General features: G+C 47.4%; 1 protein-coding gene and 1 long non-coding RNA gene across 2 annotated transcripts; one reads left to right on the forward strand and one right to left on the reverse strand.

Moving 5' to 3' along the window:
* Positions 1–431: 431 nt before the first annotated feature.
* On the reverse strand, positions 432–8,368 carry LOC128853271 (uncharacterized). The gene is made up of 3 exons (XR_008451701.1): positions 8,041–8,368; positions 3,993–4,149; positions 432–611 (listed from the first exon to the last, which is right to left on the reverse strand). It is a non-coding gene; the product is annotated as an uncharacterized LOC128853271 (long non-coding RNA).
* Positions 8,369–9,356: 988 nt separating this feature from the next.
* On the forward strand, positions 9,357–16,045 carry PSMD6 (proteasome 26S subunit, non-ATPase 6). Its single transcript, XM_054077048.1, has 8 exons — positions 9,357–9,594; positions 10,608–10,813; positions 11,366–11,511; positions 12,481–12,700; positions 12,809–12,917; positions 13,985–14,153; positions 15,531–15,608; positions 15,746–16,045. Exons 1-8 carry the CDS (start codon positions 9,450–9,452, stop codon positions 15,840–15,842), a joined length of 1,170 nt encoding a protein of 389 aa, XP_053933023.1. The 5' UTR covers positions 9,357–9,449; the 3' UTR covers positions 15,843–16,045.
* Positions 16,046–19,126: the final 3,081 nt, after the last annotated feature.

A 19,126-nucleotide genomic window follows, 5' to 3' on the forward strand; every position in this document is an offset into this window, starting at 1 on the left:
TGTCATGGAAACTACCTGTAAAGTAGCACAAAACATAAGTAGATATGAAAAAGGTAGCTGAAAATAGCTGCTTCAGGATTGTTTCTTTGCAAAGGCTCTAGATATTAAAAGTCAATTGAATAAACAGTTTAGTAATTTTAGATGTTCTTGGAAAATGGATTTTAAAGGGCAAAATGAGGCAAAACAGAATACTCCAGGAGAAAAAAAGCTCTGAGAAGAAAATGAATGCAAGTAAGCCTCCTGCAAGCTTTATTATATACCTAATAATTTCATATGTACAGATAGATAAACTCACGCCTGTGTGTGATTACATATATGTAGTATAATGTATATATACGTAACTATACATATATATACACACACTCCATATACACACTAACGAAAAAATAATACTGAAAAAAGAAGTCAGCACAAACCAAATACTTCCTGCATCAAACTGAAGATGACAAGGTTCCTCAGAGGTTAACTGTGCTGAGTCCAAGGCTCTGAGCAGGAAAACAAGTTGTTTGATGAGTTGGACTGGTGTCTAAATGGCATCCGACCAAGGATGGTGATGATCAGAAAATACACATTGAGGGTGAAATCCAGCAGAACGGAAAGGTGCCAAAGAGCTGAAACAATCAGAAAATGCATGAAACAGGGTAGTCAGCATTTCTGATGGGTGGAAACTGGGGGTACAGCCTCTAGCATCCGGGAGGTACGCTGCAATTAACAGCGAGCATTTGACGGCCACAAACCAGGACACCTTTGTCTCTGCTCAAGAAAGCAGCAAACCGTGCTTCACAAAGTGTTTTTTCTTTGCTGTTAGGAACCCTTCCCCGTGCCAGATGGATGGGGGCATGTCTGGGGTGATTCTTTCAGCCAAACCTGCCAGTGGGCTGATGCACGTGAGCTGCAAGGACAGGAGAAGGAGCAGGGATGCCAGTCCAGAAAGCAGAGCAGCAGGTACAGCCTCTGTGGGACGGCGCTGGGAACAGCAGGGCAGGATTCAGCATGGGCACAGACAAAAGCAGATGAGATGTGAAGGTACTGTCATGCAGGTCACCTTAGGAAAATATTAAAGGGCAATTTATGCACTTAGTGAGGAAAGAATTGAGTTGTAACAGCAAAGAATGTTGGCTGGAAGATGCAAGAAGCAGGAGAATAGAAGTTATGTCGTTCACCACCACACACTGCTGGCCGGGGCCAAGATAATCCCCTTCCATTTTTTATGCAACATTGGAATAAGCATTGAATAAATGGGAATAATCCTGGGATAGTGAATGGTGTCCATGCACCAGCAACTGCCAAGCAGTGTCTCTCAGCACGCAAGACAGAGAGAGGCTGGTTCAAGTGCAAGTACCTGAGAAGGGCTCTGGCATCCCACTGGGTTCATGTGAGTTGGGGCGGGAGGGGAGGACTTTACAGGCAGGTCATATCCTCACCATGTAACATAGAATGATCAGAAACTCAACTTGTACCCCAAAAAGGAGGCAACAAACAGAACCGTCTCATTTACCAGAGGAGGTAACACAGGGAAAAAACAGAAGTGCAGAGAGCAAGAGATGAGGAGGGGAAAGTCAAGGAGATGTGAAAGGAAAACAGAATTCAAGAGAAAAATAACTGTCCCTAGGAAGCAATTCTAATCAGCTCCAAAAGCAGAGTTAAATGCAGCTCCAGTCACAGCAACTGCCACGACAGCAAAGGCTGAACGCTGCAGCCAGCCAGGGTGCTACAGGGTGCTAACTAGACATTTATGAAATACCATCGAGGCACAGCATTCTTTATCTCTGAGTGGTAATGACATCGAAAGACACCAAAAGAAACTAATTACATAGGGTTTTTTTTTACTCTGTAATGTCAAATCGCAGCTCAAGAAGATTAAATATGCAACCCAAAGTTACCTATGCTGCTGTAATGCCACTAATAATGCTAGCATTTATAGAGGGCTAAATCAAGATTTTCTTGCTTAAGGCCCTTCTTTCTGACCTTTGAAGGTCTGGTCTCAAGATACGATGTAAATCATCCTGAGAGTTCTTTTCACCTCTACTAGATGAAGGATATTCCTATTCTGGGAAAGTAGGGTTAGTCTTCCAAACAAAAAAAAATACATATACTGGAGGTACTTAGGCACTCATGTTCTCCACTTCCCAAAGTCACTCAGATACCTCTGTGCAGACAGAGCAGCTTCCATCAGCCGAGGAGCACCCCCCAACACTGCACACAGAAAGCTCTTGGTTCCAGACAGTATGATTTTTCTGCACATTTATTAGTCAGACATAACCCTCCCTAAAATAATAATCCAACTGTTTTCACCCAAACTGAACTTTCTCAGGCTAACAACTTGCCTATTAGTAAAACCGCAACACCTGGGGCAATGGGTGTCGGGACAGCATAGCACAGCACTGTAAGCAGATACCCTCAAATCCCACTCACTCTGGGACTCATAGTGCACTCAGGAGAAGGGAGCAAGAGCAGCTTCTTCAATTAAATTGATGTTCAAACAATGCTCTCTGGGTACACTACCTGCAGCAATGATCAGAGCTACATTCTCACAGGCTTCATAGGACATTCAGACTTCATCTGCTCCACCACTGGGGTTATTTTAAAAGACAACATGATGCTAAAACATCGCATTGCTGTTTACATCAAACACCACTCCCCTTGATTAATAGATGCGTGCCTGTTTTGCTACCAGGTATCATTAGAAGTTATACAGCACTTCTCAGTCAAGCGCTTTTCTCTCCATGATGTGAAAAACGACTTGTAGTTATAAAGAGCGAAAAAAAAAATCAACGAGGCTGTGTGTTTGAAAAGAAGCTGTGGGAAATACATCAATATTTGTCATTAGAGTGGCAGCTACTGCTCTGCGAACAGCCATGAATGAAGGCTGCTTTCCCTCAGATCCCATATCCCTTCCACCCACTTCACCCCCATCCCCACCACAGCGATACTCCTGGCTCTTTCCTACTGTGTGCCTCACGTCTATGTATTTCCCACCCCTCCATGCAGCCAGTGATGGCCACACAGCAGCCCTCACCACTGGCCACGTTCCCCAAACACCTGCTGGCACGGGTGCTGGGATGTGGGTGCTGCAGGACGGGATGGGGGCTGAGCCAGAACGGCTGATCCTTTCCAGTTGGGATTTTCCCTACCTGACCTGCACGTAACTTCAAGGAATTGGACGTTGTCGAGAGCTTGAGACATCTGTCGGATTTGGTGCAAGCTGACCAAGGGGTTCAAATGCATTAGAGCACAGAAACACAGGCTTGATGGGCAGAGGGTGTAATCGCATGAGACTATTGCTGTAGAAAAAGAGGCTTAAAGAAATCATCAAAGGACAAAAGTCACTGAGGCACCGCAGAGAAGGCTGACACAGATGAGGAGGAGGAAAGTGGAGTAACTCCCTAGAGGACTGAAAGATTTCAAAATCCTTGTTCTCCATTTCAAATTATCTCAGTAAACTGATAACCATCACATCAACCGGCCAACAACCTGAGGATTGAACTAAGCTTTTTGCTACCAGCATGTGTAAACCCCAATGAATTCAAACAGATGGTTTATTTAAAGATCGCTTTGTATGTACTATAATCAATATCCAGATTACAGTAGGGTTGTTGCAAGGAAAAAGATATAATTGTAGACATGTAAAAACCTTCCAGTTTGGACAGAGAACGGGCAACAGTATTCAGCACTTCTTAAAGTCTTAGAAACGTAGTGAAAGACCTGAAGTGTGTGTAATTACCAGTGAGAGGCATTGTAGCAAAGCAGATAAAGTTAATTACACAGTACAGGAGCATTTTCAGTTGATGTGGCAGTAATCATAGTCAACAGAGAAGCGCCCAACAGAAGGAACTGCATACAATAAAAGCAATCATGTGGTGAAAGTGTACAGCGCAAATTACCTAAAAACCAAAGGCAGATACAGACACACAGCTGGAGCTGACAGATCTTAATAAAGATTTGTGGATTTCTGCATGCAACAGTATACCGTAAAAAGCAGCAGAACTTACCCCGTGGATGGTACCCCTGAAACTGTCACATCAGTCTGGACGAAGCATCAATACGTGTGCTCCATGGGGGGAAGCGAGGGCCAGACGCAGCAGCAGTCTGTGACAACAGTCACAGCGTTTGTCACAGGGAACACTGGTTACGTCCTGGGTGCTGCTGCTGCGTAAGAAACAAATGGACCAGCAGGTTGGTCTACGGTACCAATTTTCTGAAAGTAAATCTGTACTTAGGAGAAAAGACACAGTAAACAGACACCAGATATTTAAATTCAGGCTCACGGGCTGCCATTTCATATAGGCATTCGATGCCTGCATGCACCAGTCTGCATTAAAAGCGGGGGGGCTGGAACACAGGATCTAAAATAAAAGGTTCAAGTGTAAAATCATTTGCATATGTGCATAATCTATGCAAATCTACAAACATCTTTTCAGTGTCTCTTGGTTGGATGATGGGACAGACATGGCACAGAATTCCACGTCCCTGCACCAGCAGTGATCTCTCCTGCTCTCCATTACAGTCGTTTCACCAGGACCTGTCCCTTTCCATGTGTTTTCATGGCACCAAAGTGCATTCTCCCCTGTTTAGAAAAAGCTTTCCCCCCAAGATTTGCTGGAGCAGCAACATTGCATCAATCCAGCCTCAGGCAGCAGCATGCCACTACCCTCTCCTGCACCCAAACTGCTGCTGCTGCAGGAGGAGTAGGAGGCTCCCCGTTGCCCCATCCTTACCTGCCAGTTTGATTTCTCACGGCCAGTACATATTAATAGCTTTGCAGTTCTCTAATTAACGATGTGGTTACATCCTGTCTTCCCAGGGTAATAAATTCCCCTTAAAATGTCTGTTTGTTGGAACACCCCAATTAGCAGACTTCAGTGCTGTAAAAGACTTAATTTAAGGACTATGCAAAATGTCCTTCACAGCATCCTGATGCGTTAGTGGAGGAGGATTTATTGATTTGAAAATAGGCAGGCTAAATAAAATAAAAGACACTAATTGCTGAGAAACAGATACCTGGCTAATCAAATGCAATTAGGAATACAGAGAGGGTGACAGAACAACATCAGGGAGGTCAAGAGATGCAGAAATTCTACTCTAAGGGCATTTGCTACCTGCCCTTTCACTTGTGCCAGGGCTTGTCTGATGCCAGCCAGCAGGGAAGCTGCGTGAGCAAAGGGCTCAACCCTGTGCCTTTCACTCCTTGCTAATGCAGAAAGTAACATCTGAGAGCCAGACTTGCAGAGATGAGAGCCATATCTATGCCAACAATTATTACTTATGAAAACAGATCACTTTTAGGAGCTTAGTCGGAAGAAATCAATGCCTAACACCTGTGGGTTTATACAGTACAGCTCTAGGGCAGATCTGAGCATCACTGGCTACACTTCTATTGCTGAAGGATGAAGAATAAAGCCAGACATGACTGAAGTGCTATCTTTCCCAAAGTTAAGCTAAAACAGCCCTGCAAATGAAACAAATGCATCGGCCTTGAAGATGCCTGAGGATCACAGGAAGGTAAGAAAGCGTAATTGGTATTACCAAGCTGAGTCCACAGCTTACAGTACGATGGTTGTTCACAAAGAGCTCTTCCTTAGAGCATGGACATGCCAACCAACTGCCAGGACCCTTCACACGTTTCACAATAGCAATTAAAGCCATTCCTCGAATTTGGGTCCAACTCCAAGCCCTGCTCGGATTCCAGTCTGCTGGTAGAAGATGCCAACAGTGCCAGGGTGGTCCCTGTCTCAGAAACCCAGCAGAGCCAGGTAGTGCCACAGGACCTCCTTGGAGAGGAAAGCAGAGCACTTCTGTGACCTGCTGCTTGGCAAGTGCAGGTCACACTCTGTGCAGTGACTCCGAGCTGATGCGAGCATCCTTCGCCTGCTGGGAGACAGGAGCCTTCGCACCCCATGGAGTTGGATGAGCAGAGGGAGCAGTGGCAGCCAGCATCCGCGGCTCCGCTGATGGCATTTGCAAGGAAAACACTCATATCCTGACACTGCTATAACAGCTCCCTGCAAGGAGCAAGCCAGGTTTTGGGTGGTCTGTCCCAGCTGTGCCCCTGCAGAAGGCTGGCAGTCCCCAAAACTGTCATTTAACATTTAGTGATATCACAGCAAACCAAACATCCAGCAGATAGAGATGTGGTGTAGTTATTGCTCTGAAACACTGTCACCTTGTGGCATTCAGCTGCAGTCGGACACACTGCAGCCAGCACGCCTGGCTGGACATTGGGGTGGCCTGGGCACAGCTCCCAGGGCAAAGGGCTGGCCAGGACATGAGGAGCAACCTCATAGAGGGGCACAGAAAGCCTCCTTGCTCCGGGCAGTATTTCGTAACAGCTAGTACTGGGGAAGGAGGAGGTCTGGAAATCTCCATTTATACTTCCAGCTCTGTCTGCAGCTTTCCACAGCTGCAAAATGTACATTAATATGAAGATGTCAGTAAATATTTACAAACAATAAACGCTGTTGCTTTGGGTCTTTTGGGGGGTTTTTTTGGTTTTTTGTTGTTTTTTTTTTTAACCAGTATTTAATCCAGTTACAAAACAAAACACATTTTAGCAAAAAATAAACCCAAGAAAATTAAAACTCATCTCTCTTACTCTCCTCACACCTAGCAACTTATTTTGGGGCCAATTAGAAAGTGGCAAATCCAGAAACAGGAGAATGAAAAACTTTTTCTTCCACAGCACCTAACAAAACTACAACTTTTACTGTCACAATGAACTGTGGATATGAAGAACACAGTGGCATTGGCAGGGCATCAGTATTCCTACAGACAGGAAGAATGGCCAGAGCTGTAAGAGTTATGAATGACAGGAACTTTAGAAGAGAGGCAGACCTCCAGCTGTGCTTGCAAACCCATCTTTATTAGGGATTAGAAACAGTGCTCAGGCGACAGCCAGGTTATCTGCTTACAAGGGAGCTGCACATACTTTTCACCTTCCACCAGTGCTGGAGAGACCGGCTGCGATAACTGGACATTGGAGACAATTCAATCTTTGATTCTTCTTCAATTTTTGGGAGCTAATCCCATCTTGGATGCTCCCTTGCATGTGTAGTGCCTGAGAGTGTGAAACATCGGCCTTATTAGCAGGAAAAAACCCAACCATCCTTTTCTTGCTAAACAAGAATAAACAGCGCAGCAGAGCGCCAGACCAGGCTACCCAGGAAATACAGCTGGGGATAAGACTGAAAAGAAAAGTAGGCAAGAGGCCTAAAAATGTCTGTCATAAAATACCTTAATTAATAGGTCTCTGAGCAAATGCAACAGCCAATAGGCAAACAGCATAAACACTGCTGCAAAAGATCTACATGCAGTTATCTGCAAAGCACCAAAGCAATTCCTTATTGCGCAATATTGCAAAGAGATTGCAATTCAAAAAAAGAAACAGAAGACACAGAAAAAAAGACTGCTCCTAAAGAAACAAAGGAGCTGCCCAACCTAAACTACAGATCCTGCTTTATCCTAAACGCTACAACAAGAAGCAAATGACTTAAATGAAGGAGAAAAAAATCAGATCAGCAAGTATTAGCACTTATCAAAAATGCAGCAGACAACAGTTCCTTCCAGCAAACTCCTAAATAATTCACGCCCAAAATAAAGAGGCCAATCAGGAATACACTAGGCCAAAACAGTCGAGGGAACAGTTTCTCCCATGACCTTGATGAAAAACTTAACCCCAAAATCAAGGCAACCAGCCAAAAGCGTTGTGTTTAAAACCAAGTTACAGTAAAGATGTCACTTAAAACCAAGAAGGGTCTGAAGGAGTCCAGCTAGGCAAGCATGGTCCAGGCTGGGCAGGTGGGTTCCTGCATCCCACTGGCTGCCCCAAGGATGCCCTTTGCAGGAGCCCTGTGCCCACTCCGGCTGTCCCCACTCCTCCAGCACTGCCCGGGGGACACCCCAAGAGCCAGCACTGCAATGCCAACACTGTCCCTGCTCATTCCAAAGACAGCAACTGCCTTTTAGACTCATTACAAAGACAGAAGGGGGAACAAAGGTAGGATCTGTGTCCTAGAGGATGAAGGAGGGCTTTAACTTCTTTACCAAGGTATGGTTGGCTCCATGATCTCAAAGGGCTTTTCCAACCTGGTGGTTCTATGATTCTATGACTTGAGGCAGCACACGGGCCTGGATCTTCACAATTCCAGTTGGAAATCCAAGGGGACACATCCGATGGTGTTCACACACACCGTCTCTAAGGTGTGGCACAGACAATTTGGGGGCAGTGGCCAGGGCAGCACAGTGGCTGCAGTTAATGGGCCGGGGGCCACCAGCCCCACCGCCACCACCCCCGGGACAGGGGGCACCACCAGCGCAGGACAGAATCAAAACACGGCCCTGCGTTGCCTGTACGCACCCCAACAGCCCTGTACTGCCCCTGCTCGGTTGCTACAGCCCCAACCCCAGTCTTACAGACCCCACTGCCCCCCAACACCCCTACAGCCCTTACCCCCCTTACAGCCTCGCACAGCCTCTACAGCCCCCGTCTAGCCCGGGCCCAGCTCCTACAGCCCCGCACCGCCACTACGGCCACTATGGTCCCTACGGCCCCTGCGGCCCCCCACGGCTCCGCACCGCCCCCTACAGTCCCTCACCACCACTGCAGCAACTGCAGCCCCTACACGGCCACTGTAGCCCCTGCCCGGGTCCTACGGCCCCCGCACTGCCCCTTCCCTCTCCCTACAGCCCCGCCTGTGCACTAGAACCCATGCACGCGCCCCTAACTGCTCTTATAGCCTCGCCCCGTCCCCGCAGCCCCGCCCCTTCATGCAACCGTCAAGCCACGCCCCCTTTCACCATCAGCCCCGCCCCTTTCTCTATAAGACCTCCCCTTCCCATAGCCCTGCCCCTTCCCTAAGCCCCGCCCCTTTCTCATAGCCCCACTCTTTACCCTTAGCCCCGCCCTTTCCCTAGCTCCGCCCCTTAAAAGCCCCGCCCTTCCCAACATCCCAACGCTTCCCTCGCCCCGCCCCTTTCCCCATAACTCCGCCCCTTTCGCCATAGCCCTACCCCTTCCTGAAGCCATGCCCCTTTCCCATAGCCCCACTTCTTTACCCTTAGTCCCGCCCCTTCCCGAAGACCCGTCCCTTTCCCCAGCCCCGCCCCTTCCGCGGAGCCATACTCATTCCAGAAGCCATGCCTATTTCCCTAGCCACGCCCCTTCCCATAACCTCGCCTCTTTTCGTCGCCTCGCCCCTTCCCGAAGCCCCACCCATTTCCCCCTCAGCCCCCGCCCCTTTCCCATAACACTTCCTTTTAGCCCCGTCCCTTCCCACCGCCCCGCTCCTTCCCCCATAGCCCAGTCCCCCGCATAGCCCCGCCCCGTTCGCGCGGCCTCCCCCCGGCAGGGGGCGCTGTCCCGCGGCGCCGTTTCCGTCGGTCGCGGCTGAGTCACCGGGCCGCGCCGCCGCCGAGCCGCCCCGCGCCGAGCCGAGACCCGCCGCCGCCCCGCCATGCCGCTGGAGAACCTGGAGGAGGAGGGGCTGCCCAAGAACCCCGACCTCCGCATCGCCCAGCTCCGCTTCCTCCTCAGCCTCCGGCCCCGCGCCCCCGACCCGGCCGCGCGCGACGAGCTCATGGCGGCCGTGCGGCTGCACAGTGAGTGCGGGGGGGGGGGGGGGTTGTCCGTCCAGCGGGGATGGGGGAATGTCTGCCCGTCCTTTTGGGGCCGGGGGGGGGTCTGTCCGTCATGTTGGGGGTCAGGAGCGACTGTTTATCTGGCAGGGGGGGATGTGGGAGGAATGGTGTCTGTCCGTCCTGCGGGGGGGCAAGTGTTGGGGCAATGGTGTCTGTCTGTCCTGTTGGAGGGGGATCTACCCGTCCTGTTAGGGGCAAGGGGGTCTGTCTGTCCTGTTAGGGGTAGGGGGGGTCTGCCCATGTTTTTGGAGTGGGATCTGTCTGTCCTGTGGGGCATCTGTCCATCTTGCAGTGGGGCGGGCGGGATATATGCATCCTGCAGGGGGGTCCTGTCTGTGCTACAGGGCATCTGCCCATCCTCTAGGGGACAGGGGGGTCCTGTCCATCCTACAGGGCATCTGTCCATCCTCTGGGGGACAGGGGGGTCCTGTCCATCCTGCAGGGGACAAGGGACTTCTCTCCCTGCCCCTGGGATGGGAGTGGCTGTCGGTCTATCTGTCCATACAGAGGCCTGTGTACACGGATGAGGAAACAGTCTGGCTCATTTATCCTATGGGAATAAATGGGGTGTGGGTAAGGTGTGTGGGGGGGGTGCGCTCCTCCCAGCAGGAGAGCATCAGCCTACCCTGGGGCGCGGGCAGCGATGGGGGCAGAGGCTGGGGGTCATCTGGGGTTGGTGGTGTTCGGACAGGCTGGTGCAGTGCCCTGTCCCCAGCTTTGTCCTCTGTTAGTGTCATGCAGGTGTTTGAAAAGGTAGGAGTTGAGTACCGGGGTCCGATAAATAGTAAGGGAAGAGGGGTAAGGAGAGTGGCAATGCGAAAGAATCAGCAGAATGAAGCAGGACAGAGAAGACCTGCTGAAACACTAGATAACTGAGCATAGATCAGCCGTGTTGTCCGTAGTGCTCTGCTCTGGAAACACGTACATGCTTGTTGCGACTATTAACAGCGGAAGCCTTCCTACTTTTCTTTCAGACATGGCTCCGTATTACGAGGCGCTCTGCAAGTCTCTGGAATGGCAGGTGGACACGGATCTGTTGAACAAAATGAAGAAAGCTAATGAGGAAGAACTGAAACGTCTTGACAACGAATTAGAGGATGCAGAAAAGATCTTGGGGGAGAGCGAAATCCGAGATGCAATGATGGCCAAAGCTGAGTACCTGTGCAGGATTGGGGACAAGGTTGGTTCATGGCAGATGCTTTATGGACTCATAAAACCACTGCATTGTAATCGTTTTGGCCAGGCAGGTTCCAGCAAGTGCTGGTTGACTTACAGTGCGTTTTCTCTGTGGCACAACCCAGACATGTGGGTGGGAGACAGGGAAGGGTGTTACTGAAATTTTAATTATCTAGAAAAAAAACAAGTAGCCCATGAAAGAAAACATTTTTATCTTGAAAGGGAACAAAGTTATTTTCCTTTCAGAGATGTATTTTTTCTTTTTCTTCTGTATTTAGACTTTTTAAACTATTTACATAGTGCAACTTAATTTCAGGTTTCAGTGTTGATTTTTGTAGTCCCTAGATTTACAAGATATATGAGGAATGGCTCTTTTAACTTGATTTAAACTCTGATTCTTTAAGATTATTCAGAATATGTAATGCTGAAGTTTTGTGAGAAGCTGATGAGGTCACAACTGTCAGCAGAAGACAAAAGGCATGTCCTTAGGAGACACATTTTGCAAATACTCCTTGTGCTTTTAACATTCTTACAGTAGAAAATATTGTCTTGTTAGGAGGGAGCTCTGACTGCCTTCCGCAAGACTTATGACAAAACAGTGGCACTGGGGCATCGCCTGGATATCGTGTTCTATCTCCTAAGGATTGGCTTGTTTTATATGGATAATGACCTTATCACACGGAACATCGAAAAGGCAAAAAGGTACCACTGGGATGGTGGGAGTGTGTTGGACACAAATCATAACTAAAGAAACAGAAGAGAAACCCCTTTCTGTCAAGAAATGTCTAAGGCTGGTTGTGAGATAAAGTCGCAGAGTGGTGGGGTGGGTGCTGCCTTGTACCAGAGAGCTTCCATGCCTGGGTTTTTTATGAGGGGGAGAAAAAAGTAAGGTTGGTGTTTTACATTGGCTGTTCTCTAGCAGCTGGCTTGATTTTAATTCATAGCCTGCTCCATCCCTCACTTTTCTGGTCTGTGACTGTTAAAAGACAAATAATGTTGGGTGCGACGAGGTTATACAACAAAGTGTAGTGCAGGATTGTCAGTGCAGAGGGCTTTGGTGCAGCTGTCCTTCCCTTGTTTCCACTGCTAACTTCTGTGTCTCTTATGCTCCGAACATTTTGAACTTCAGTGGTTCCAGTAGAGACCAAGGCTTCTTCCCAGGGGATCTTCCTAGTTACTGTGTTCCTTGGGCAGTGATTATCTGTGCATTTTCTCAGCAGGTTTCAACTTGTCCTGTGCTCCTGCTTATGACCACATCAATTTTGTGTTAATATTAATTCTTGAAAAGTGGGCAACTCTTACGTTTTGGCTGTGCTGCTAGTTGGACAGCTCTGATTTTTAGTAGCAAAGGCCACAGAAATATGTTGCCACAGCTGAGACTGACAGTAAAATTTGTGTGTACATCTCAAAAGACTGTTGTCACTACTGAAGAGATTGCAAACGTTTTCTTTCAGTTGAAACGTACCCTGTGCAAAAGCGCTGGCCTCTCCTGTCCCAAAGGAGCCACTCTCTACCCTGGCAGCTGTACAAGGCCCAGGCTCTTTCAACAAGTTGTAACATAATCCAGATCATTCTTTCTCTGATCAGATGGTATCAGTTGATCTACTGTACTTTTTTCATGTAGCTTATTCCATAATACATAGCCAATATTTCTTTTTGTTCTATTCTAAGTCTAATAGAAGAAGGAGGAGACTGGGACAGGAGAAATCGTCTCAAAGTGTACCAGGGCCTTTACTGCGTAGCTATCCGAGATTTCAAACAAGCAGCGGAGCTCTTCCTCGATACAGTTTCAACATTTACATCCTATGAACTTATGGATTACAAAACATTTGTAACCTACACGGTCTATGTCAGCATGATTGCCTTAGACAGGCCTGACCTTAGGGAAAAGGTAAGGAAAGTAAATGGAAACGCTGCTTCCAACAAGCACGGCCTTTCTCTAACCTGTTTATCTCCAGGTTGAAAATGGTGGTATTTAATCATGTTTGTTTGCTTTCAGGTTATTAAAGGAGCAGAGATTCTGGAAGTGCTGCACAGTTTGCCAGCTGTACGACAGTATCTCTTTTCTCTTTATGAGTGCCGTTACGCAGCCTTTTTCCAGTCTTTAGGTAAGGCCTCATGTTTTCCCACAACGTTTCACATGCCTCAGTTCTTTGTTTTGGAACGTTCACAACTTCTGTGGAGTAGCTGCTGTCTCAAATTAGAGCTACTTCATGCAGTAGAAAAAGTAAACGAGATAATGTGTTTGTTTAACCAGTGACCTGACATTTGCAGCTGTTTGATTTTTCAAACAAACCAATCAACCAGCCTTTGCATACAGAGTTCTTTTTAATTCCCATTGATGAGGTGGGAAAGTGTTTTGAAAATGGCTGTGGAAAATGGTCTTACTTGCAGACCCGGGTCAGATGGGAAAGCTTTGAAAGGTTTTAGCTTTGAAAGAAGTTGTAGGACTTGTAGTCCAAAGACTCCAAAATCTCCACCTGTAAAATAAATTGCACAGAGGGTTTTTGTTGTTGGCGTTACCATTGGCTTTCTGCTCTGGTCCCTGTGTAAAAGGGTGTTGCTGGAGAAAAGTTTTTCAGAAAACTCTCGCTCTTGCTGGTTCTCAGACTGCTTGTTTTCCTTCTGTGAAATCTAGAATACGAGAGAATAAAGATATTTAGAAAAAGCAAAAAAAAAAAAGAACCTTTCCTTTCATGGAAGACCAGGCCCGATGAAGATGAAGAGCAAAAGGCAGCGTTTTTTCTCCCATGCCTAAGCACGTTTCTTCAGGCATTTACACACCAAGCACCACTTGTTTCCCAGCACCGGGTTGCTCCTGGGTGACAGCAGATTCCAGCACCTGCCCTCAGCGAGGGGTCCCCTGCAGCAGAGGGGAGACTGACTCACACCTCAAGGCGGGAATTCTGTGCCAACAAATGTGATCTTTGGCTTTGTTGCAGTATTGTTTGCCTGTTACTGCTTCTGGTTCCAGAACGAATGCAGATTAGATGAACTGACTTCTCTTCCATGTAGAATGCCTCTCCTGTCATGAAGAACACAAGAATACAATATAGTGATGTTCGCACTGATTGCTTGTTAACCAATGTTAACGTGTTTGGTTTACATAACTGATATTTTAAGTTTCTGAGAGATTACTGACTCATTTTCTTTCTTTTCTTTTTTATCTTTTCAGCTATTGTAGAGCAAGAGATGAAAAAAGATTGGCTGTTTGCACCTCACTATCGATATTACGTACGGGAAATGAGAATTCATGCCTATAGCCAGCTCCTGGAGTCGTACAGGTCACTGACACTAGGATACATGGCAGAAGCATTTGGAGTCAGCGTAGAATTCATAGATCAGTAAGTTATTTGGCTTTAAAAGTTCATTCCTTCAGCAACTCAGCAAGTTTGCGGATGACACTAAGCTGGGTGGAAGTGTGGATGATAGGGAGGCATTGCAAAGGGATCTGAACAGGCTGGCCCAGCGGTCCAGAGGCCAATGGCATGAGGTTCAACGAGGCCAAATGCCAGGTCCTGCACTTGGGGCACAACAACCCTATGCAGTGCTACAGACTGGGGGAAGAGTGGCTGCAGAGCTGCACGGAAGAGAAGGACCTGGGGGTGTTGGTTGACAGCCGACTGAACATGAGCCAGCAGTGTGCCCAGGTGGCCAAGAAGGCCAATGACATCTTGGCTTGGATCAGAAATGGTGTGACCAGCAGGTCCAGGGAGGTTATTCTCCCTCTGTGCTCGGCACTGGTGAGACCGCACCTTGAGTACTGTGTTCAGTTCTGGGCCCCTCACCATAAGAAGGATGTTGAGGCTCTGGAGTGTGTCCAGAGAAGAGCAGCGAAGCTGGTGAGGGGCTGGAGAACAAGTCTTACAAGGAGCGGCTGAGAGAGCTGGGGTTGTTTAGCCTGGAGAAGAGGAGGCTGAGGGGAGACCTTATTGCTCTCTATGACTACCTGAAAGGAGGTTGTAGAGAGGAGGGAGCTGGGCTCTTCTCCCAAGGGACTGAGGACAGGACAAGGCGGAATGGCCTCAAGCTCCACCAGGGGAGGTTCAGGCTGGATATCAGGAAAAAATTCTTCCCAGAAAGAGTCATCGGGTACTGGCAGAGGCTGCCCAGGGAGGGGGTCGAGTCACCTTCCCTGGAGGTATTTAAAGAATGGATTGATGAAGTGCTTAGGGACATGGTTTAAGGGAGTGTTAGGAATGGTTGGACTCGATGATCCAGTGGGTCCTTTCCAACCTGGTGATTCTATGATTCTATGATAGAGAAGTTTCAGATTTTCTAACACAGAAAAGTGTTACAGAAATATAACTGCTGCTTGAGGTGTTCAGGAATGAATGGTGTTTCAAGAAAAAACAGAAACAATTCAATTCAATGGTAGGTGTTTTAAAGTTGCACTTGTTTTTACGCTTCCCAGTTATTTATTACTAGTTGTAACTTGTCTTACTGTTGATCACAGGAATATTTTCTCCTGCCGTCAGTAACTTGCTGCAGACCCCCAGCTGATGAAGCAAAATGATAATGAAAAAAGCAGCATATTTAGAGCTATTAGAGAGTAGGGAACTACTAAAAGATTTTTCTAATGAATCCACTGTCATGAAAACAGGCTGCTGTTTCAAACTGCCATGTGTAGTGCTGTTCTGCAGTAGCTGGTTTGGTACTGTTCAGTCCGCAAGTCCTTGATGAAACAGGGTTTAACTACACTTTTTCTTTATGCTTTCTAGGGAGCTCTCAAGATTTATTGCAGCTGGGCGATTACACTGCAAAATAGATAAAGTAAATGAGATTGTAGAGACTAACAGGTATGTTCACGGTTCCTAGAAACTGTTTTTGAAAGCCTAGTTGAGTTCTGTATGATTTGACGACACTACAGCAATGTACGTAACTCAGTGTAAAGCATATTCGCACTTCTAAACCTCTTTTTTTCCTCAATTTCTAGGCCTGACAGCAAGAATTGGCAGTACCAAGAAACCATCAAGAAAGGAGATTTGCTGCTAAACAGAGTTCAGAAACTTTCCAGAGTAATTAATATGTAATTTTTTAATGCAAGTGAATGCAAAATTTAGATGTTTAAAACATTTTGGAAGTAACCTATAAATATATTGTATAACTTGGAATACTGTAGGTAAAAAAATGACTAGAGGGAGAGGTTGTGTTTTTACTTTCACTTCATTATATAAACGATGTTCTCTTTGGTGTATGGATCCCAGTTCATTTATTAAATGTATGATACAGTTGGTGATCTCGTGTAATATACTTTCTTCCTTTACTTGCCTGTGTGTTCAGCACTGAAGAGCAAAACAGGGCCAAGATCTGTGAGCAGACTGAGCTGATGGCTTGCGATTCAGTGCTTGCTTTTTTAAGACTTTGTATTTGAATCAAAGGTGTAAAGAGCCAGTTGCATAAGAGGAGTGCGTAAGCTGTATCAAAACTTTGTGAAATAGATCTCGGGATCCCCATTCAGCTTATGTATGCCCATGCGTAATTTTAATGGTAAGTTGAAGGGAGTAGAAACTTAAGAAAACAAGGTTAGCGTAGGCAACCCCCCAAATGTCTACTTTGTGAGGAAAATAAAAGACTAAAGATTCAGAGTTTGCTGCAAGTTATGTACAGAGCTTTCCTTTTTCATTTTGCTCTGACCACCACTGTCACTCTGAGGGAATCTGGCATTTCAGATCCTGGTGTCCTCTGCTCTGGTAGGTAGAAAATCAGGATCTTCAAAACAGAAGTGTGTGTGTCTTACTATGCCAAGCATGAGTTAATGTTCACTGTGCCGCCAGTAGATTAATTATAGTATGAATCTTTGTGTTGAGATGTTAGCATTATGTAGAAAGTTAAAAGTTTAAAGATCCTAGCTTACCTTGCTTGTTTCCTCACCCCAGCCTATGTTCTTTAAAGGAGGATCTGGGCAGAACCTGCAGAGCTTGACAAAGCTTTTTAGGCTAAGGCCTGGCAAGAATGTCACGGCAGTTTTACCTGAACACTTGCAAGGCTTGCAGCAGCAGCAGCTTGGCATCAGCCACACTGAATAGCGGTGGGATCAAATGCTGGGCAGCTGCAGGGAAAGGGAGCACTTCCCAACGTCCACACTGGATGCGCACAGCATGGCCAGAGCGGCTATTGATGTCTCACATCCTGAAAACAGAAAAAGTAATGTGGTACACGATCCTTTCCAAAGGGTGGGAACACTGAGGGGCCGGGGAGGCCAGGCCTTGAGCTGACCATCTTTTTTCTGTTCTATCATTGTTAACCACCTACTTCAATTTCCACATCTGCTCAGAAGCAATAGGATTTCTGCTTCCTTTAAGCCCTGCAGTAACCTCAGGTTATCATCTCCTGTCCCCACAATTATGTCATTTTTACCTTAAGTTTATGTCACCTCATGAGTTCCATTTGTTCCATGGCCAGGGGCACTCCAGACACACATGTTCACGCCTCGCTTGTGCCACTTTTCCTGAGATTTATAGTCCGCATGCCAAAGCTGTAATTCTCTCTCTCTCTCGTAATTTAAGCTTGTGCAGTTCCTTGAAATAATGCCGTTCTCCAATTCCGATTTGGAATACTGACTTCATACCAGCAACAAGGGAGCCAGAATCGGGCATAGATTTCCAGATCCAGCCACAGCACAGAGGCTGCTTTCCACCACGTCGCAGTTCCATCAAGCTGGGGGAACACAGGAGGGAGCGGACAGGACACGGCGTGTTGGAGGGTTGGTGTGAAAGTAAAGAAGGGCTGAGATCTGGTTTGTGTGTGACCATTCATTGGCTCACCGGGCTGCCGACGGCTCCATTCTGGCTCACTGTGGTGGGGTTGAAGGTCCAGCCTTGCAGACAGAAGATGGACATTCACTCTTGAAAAAGGCACCTGTTGGGGACAGGAAGGGATGGGTGGTGAAGGGAGCTCAGCTGCAAAAACAGAACAAAGAAGATTTGCAGCACTGTTGGAGAGAAGCAGTGTGCTGTTCCTGTGGATACTGGAGAAAGCTTTTGTACTGATGTGGCTGCAGATGTCATCGACAGCCATTCCCCACAGCTTGGACAAGGCTCTTCCTCTGACTGCATCGCTCAGGCCAGTTTTCATCCGTCGCAATGAAGTTTGACTCCAGGTTACTTTGAACCACCTCAGAAAAGGCTTTTTGAGATTCCCCTGATGCTTGGTGGGTTGTTTTTTCCACGACAAAGATCCCATGCTGCTCGTTAGGACCAAATCCAGCAGCTAATACCAGTTCTGAGCCAAAGCCCTGAGAAAAGCATTCTGTCAGAGTCCCACGGCAGATCCTACAAAGCCACGTGTGTTTGATTATTTGTTGCAGCAGAACGTGATAATAATGAACCAACGGGAATTTGCATTTAAATAGAGTCAGTTCCGAGTCCTTGTTTTGGTTATTTCAGTAGCTGGAGTGCTTCAGTGTACGGAGGCAAGGGGTGCCAGGTCCACCAGCCAGGCCAGCTGTGCCCTGGAGCCGCACATGCTGTGGGGCTAAGACCAGGATTTAGTAGTTTTTTTCCCTGCTGGAGGCAGGTCGTAGCCTTTGAGCCTAACACATCTCCACCAGGAGAAGGCTGACAGCTTCAGGTGTAAAGGACACATCAAGTTTCTATTTGAAATGCAAAGGGCATCAACAATATGCACATGTGCACAAAACCATGCTCAGAGAGAAGCTCTGACACTTGGATTTGCATTTCACGCCCTGCCAGGCTCAAACATCATCAGGTAACTCTATCCTGGATAGAAACCGGAGTACTTTCCCACAAGACAATCAGTGACGGGAGAGAAACTCTCTTCCATCTGCTTGAGTGAAGCCTGTGTTTGTGGGACTCTACTCCAGCACGTGGCCAGAAGGCATTTTTCATGCCTTTTAGTGAACAGGCCAAGGCACGGAGAGAAGCGATCGCCCACCGAGCACCTCTGCTCCCTGCCCGGGGCTCCCAGCTCCGGGCCGGGGGGACAGCAGCGGTGCCCAACACAGGAAAGAGAGGCAGAGGGAGAATGTTCCAGACCTGCCGAGCTCACAGATACCCACAAAGTTTAAGGTTATACAGAACACACACAACTGTCCTCCTTACCTGTCTTCACCTGACCGGTTTTACAGAATACAGAGTTAACAGAGTCAATCCTGAAGCAGAAGCGGCCAGTTGAGAGTCACGAACTCGCCTGTATGTGATGAGGAGAGCTCTGCTCTGCGTAGTCCGTGCTGTGCCATGTGTGCCGCCCGGCACAACCAGCCTTGGTGCCAACCGCTCCCAGGGAAGGCAGGAATTAGAAAACGTTACTAGAAAAGAAAGATATTTGCCAGAGGATGAGACAAAAACTAATAAAA

Source organism: Cuculus canorus, chromosome 11, assembly GCF_017976375.1.
Source record: "Cuculus canorus isolate bCucCan1 chromosome 11, bCucCan1.pri, whole genome shotgun sequence".
NCBI classification, from domain to species: domain Eukaryota; kingdom Metazoa; phylum Chordata; class Aves; order Cuculiformes; family Cuculidae; genus Cuculus; species Cuculus canorus.

Bases quoted from the DNA above. Each gene is read 5' to 3' on its own strand.
- PSMD6 (XM_054077048.1), top strand. From the start codon at position 9,450: ATGCCGCTGGAGAACCTGGAGGAGGAGGGGCTGCCCAAGAACCCCGAC. The intron at 14,154-15,530 runs GTAAGTTATTTG...TATGCTTTCTAG, and splicing joins AGCGTAGAATTCATAGATCA to GGAGCTCTCAAGATTTATTG. The intron at 15,609-15,745 runs GTATGTTCACGG...CTCAATTTCTAG, and splicing joins GAGATTGTAGAGACTAACAG to GCCTGACAGCAAGAATTGGC.